The 4,228-nt window shown below is 46.0% G+C and overlaps 1 protein-coding gene across 1 annotated transcript; it reads left to right on the top strand.

Moving 5' to 3' along the window:
• Nucleotides 1-1,579: 1,579 nt before the first annotated feature.
• LOC311146799 (forkhead box protein J1-A-like) lies at nucleotides 1,580-3,790 on the top strand (the record flags this gene model as incomplete). The annotated part of the gene is made up of 2 exons (XM_084183389.1): nucleotides 1,580-2,170; nucleotides 2,927-3,790. 2 exons carry the CDS (start codon nucleotides 1,580-1,582, stop codon nucleotides 3,788-3,790), a joined length of 1,455 nt encoding a protein of 484 aa, XP_084039515.1.
• Between the last annotated feature and the right edge of the window lie 438 nt (nucleotides 3,791-4,228).

The raw sequence follows: 4,228 nt of genomic DNA on the forward strand, positions 1-4,228 counted from the left end.
AAGTTTAGGATGAACAATTAATGTACAATTGTTTTGGACCAAAAAAATGATTTTCTATTTCCAGAGGTCACTTCCAAAAGTTGTCGCAAAGCCCCATTGTCTGCAAGGTATTGGGTTAAATACCCTACTCAAATGAATATAAATATATTGTATTATAATACCAACTCGATCTGCTTGAACTTTTAGATAATAAATGCAATTGTCTATTTATGCTGCATGTCAAAACAGTTCCATTCAACACATTTAGTCATTTTCCATTTCAACTCATCTGATGGGATAAAGATCAAGCTGATGTGTAAAATAAATAACACTATCAGTCCTTCCAACTCCCTTCTGGGACACTAGACTCGATTTACTTGCGTGACGAACAAACCTGAGTGAGAGTGATTAAAAATGAAGCACTATAGCAACAACCAAGCCAATAGAAGAACGGGAAGCTGTTTACAAGGGGTGTACCGTTTCTATGGTTGCCGGACAAACCTCCTGCACCAGGTATTAAACTGCCCCCGGAGAGATCCTTTAGCCGCTGCCACCATTATAAAGACCTGCGTTTGAGACGTTGAATTGAACAAGCGCGCATCAGAGCGCCAAAGACATCTTGAGGAATTTTTTCATACATTTTCAACAGGTGCAAACCCTCAAGGTTTGCGATTAATAATTTTTCATTTGGCAAATTGGATTGCAAGGTATTTTCTCAGCATTATATCAGATCAAGGTAAGTTTGTCATGTTTTTTAACATATTTTTATATGGTGGTGACACTTGAAACTTAAAACATTAGAATGAAGTAGGCTATCATTAAATTGTAGCAAATTATTATTGCTATCTTGTTATAAAAATAAAAAGTTTTTCATTGTAACTATTGCAAGGTATTGTTGTAAAGTTAAATTAATAGGTAGCTATAAGCATCTTCATATTTAAAAAATAATTGAAACACTTAAATAATCTACATTTTAAACTCAACTCAAAGGTTATCTGATTTGGCACAATTCATTAATTTGTCTAGTGTCAATAGCCTACTATATTTGATCACGTTTTGATTAGTTTATCATAAATTCACTCGACATATATGAGTTTATAACAGGACTTAGTCTCAGCCTTTTTGTGAAGAGTCCCGCTGTATGGCTATAGGCTATTATGTGTAGCTAGGTAGGCGAGACTGCGCTCCTATCACTTTTCACAAAAGTTCTATGACCTCCAGACAGTCAACATCGGAATGAGTGAGAATAAACATTGCAGGTCTTTCAATTTCATTAATGACAGTCGTTATTTTGGGATTACATTCAATGCACTCCTTTTGTTAAACAGTTTCTAATCAAATATCAACATTTGAAAGATCTCAACTACATGCAGCTATTGTTCCTACAATTTGTTTCCCTACAAGTCACTGAATAGAACATGCCATTACCACAGAGAGAAACTATTTCAATTTACACCCTGACATGCATCAAAGGGCTCTGTTTTCAAATAGGGCTATCATTGTCCTTTTCAGCTTTGTTCAAGTCGGGTGTATATTTTCTCCTTGTCAGGCTGTTGTCTGGTGGTGTAGGGGGGACAGTGAGGCATCTGAGCGGAGGACCATGCTGTCTCTAAGCTGTGCAGACCCCTGGCCTGAGGGCTCGGTGGGGCTGGAGGAGGAAGTGGTGACTGCCGCTGCTCATTCTGAGGAGTTGGACCTGGACGACAGCTCAGCCTCAGCGGGCTGCAGCAGCACTGGGGGCTCTGTCAACCTGGATGACAGCCTGACAAGCCTGCAGTGGCTGCAGGAGTTCTCTATCCTCAATGCCAATGGGACCCAACAGGCTCCCCTCTCCACCCACCACCAGCCTCACTTCTTTGGCCATCAGCAGCTGGGCTCCGAGGCCCCCGCTTCCCCTCTGGCTGGTGACCCTGCATCCATAGGGATGCCCCACACCCCAGGCAAGCCCACAGCAGCAGCCTATTGTAGGATGCAGTCCCTGTCAGCCCTCCCTGGCCTGGTGGCCCATGGTCACTGCCCCGATGAGGTGGACTACAAGACAAACCCTCATATCAAACCACCTTACTCCTACGCCACACTCATCTGTATGGCCATGCAGGCCAGCAAGAAGACCAAGATCACCCTCTCCTGCATCTACAAGTGGATCACTGACAACTTCTGCTATTTCCGCCATGCTGACCCCACCTGGCAGGTAAATGTTGCTAACACACACCACACACACACACACGTGAAAATGGCTCTAATAGGATGCTTCAGACTAGGCCCTGTGAGAGGCTCTCAGTCACGTTCGTATACCTGACTGTGTCTCGAGCAGCCAGATAGAGGGCTCTGTGTGTTTTGGAGTGGGGCCAAGCTACAGCTTGTTTTTCTTTAACAGGAACGAGTAAGAGCACTTCTTTTCCCAAAGTCTATATATTGAGAGCTCAGGGCCATCTGCCACACTCTGAATAAGCATTAGTAGCTATGGTTTATGGGAATTAAGAGCTCTCATGGTACAAAGATGGCAGCAAATACTCCCGTAACGTACAAAGATTGTAGTAAATACTGCCTTGCTAGCAGGCATCTTGCTTTAGAAGACTTCATCCCCCCACAACACACATTTTAGTGTTTGTGTTTTTAAACTCATTACATTATTTTTCAGAAATAGCTCCCAGGTTTTCTGCTTGAGCAATGAGAGGCAATGGGGGAGTATGGGGAGGGGCAGCATAGCATCAAAAGTGCAGATTCCCCATCAAAGGGAAGGAATTTTCTGGAAAAAGTTTAATTTGCTGGATAGATGATTAATTAAGTCGTTAGCCGTACTCCCCAGTTCCAGAAGTTATACTCATTTCCTGAGCATTCTGTTATTGTAAGCCAGTGCATGGGGCAGATAATATTTAACAAAGGTCAGCAGGTCACTGAATGTGTACTGCCATATCAACCCTGTCCCCCTCATGCGCTATTTCAGAACTCCATCCGGCACAACCTGTCTCTGAACAAGTGTTTCATCAAGGTTCCACGGCAGAAGGATGAGCCGGGGAAGGGGGGCTTCTGGAAGATCGATCCCCAGTACGCAGAGCGCCTCCTCAATGGGGCCTACAAGAAGAGGCGGATGCCCCCTGTCCAGATCAACCCTGCCCTGCAGAACAGGCTTAGGGCCAACCCCCAGCCCCTGCCCAGGGGCCTCTGTAACCCCACAGGCAGCCAGAGTGGGCTATGTGTCAATCCAGAGGCTCAGCAGCTCCTCAGAGAGTTTGAAGAGGCCACTGGGGCTGACCAGAACTGGGACCCCTGTCTGGCCGAAGGCACCATGCTGGGGGCCTGGCCCATGGGAAAGGGAGGCCCTGGACACAAGAGGAAACACCTGCTGGGCTCCAGGACTGCCATGGTCAAAGTCCCCCGGCGCTCCAGCTCTCCTTTGCTGTCTGTGGAGGAGCATAGGGAACTGGGCTCCCTGAAGGGGAACTTTGACTGGGACGCCCTCCTGGATTCTGCACTGAGCGGGGAGCTGAGTCTGGACGGAGGGGGTCCACTGAGCCCCATCCCCCAGGAGGAGGACCTGATGGTGCAGGGGACCCACATCTGCCCCCTGGAGGCCCCCGCGGGGACAGCAGACAGCAGCCACGTGCTGGCTGAGACCCAGAGGAGCAGCGGAGCAGACTTTGAGGAGACGTTCCTGGCCACAGCGTTCCTGCAGAGCCCCTGGCCAGAGGAAGAGGAGCAGGGATCTACCAACTTCCTGTGCAGCTCCACAGTCAACCTGGAGCAGCTCTTTGACCTGGGAGACTCCCTCGGAGGGGACCTCAGCAGCAAGATAGAGTGTCTTCTCTAAAGACATGTTCTCCAATTCTTTGGCCTCCAAGACTCTTTGACTATACTGTGATAATGACTACTAGATTATTGTTTAAAAAGAGAGGCACCACATGAACTAAATGGACCTTTTTACACAATAATGAACCTTCAGGATCAATGGTCCACATGTTTTTAAGATTTCTAGATTATGTTTATTGACATTGGTCCAATAATGGATGACTTCATTAATGCCTACAGAGCAAAAATGCCACAATGAACTGCAGCATTCCAAATGATTACTGGACAAAAACTATATCAAACCTATTGTTGGGACCATGACATTGGATAATAGACATTATTATCCAATTATCGATAAGACTTCACTCACAAAGAGAAACGAAATACAGTGAGGGAAAAAAGTATTTGATCCCCTGCTGATTTTGTACGTTTGCCCACTGACAAAGACATGATCAGTCTA

The sequence above is a fragment of the Coregonus lavaretus genome (assembly GCF_964263955.1).
Source record: "Coregonus lavaretus genome assembly, chromosome: 2".
Classification (NCBI taxonomy): Eukaryota; Metazoa; Chordata; class Actinopteri; order Salmoniformes; family Salmonidae; genus Coregonus; species Coregonus lavaretus.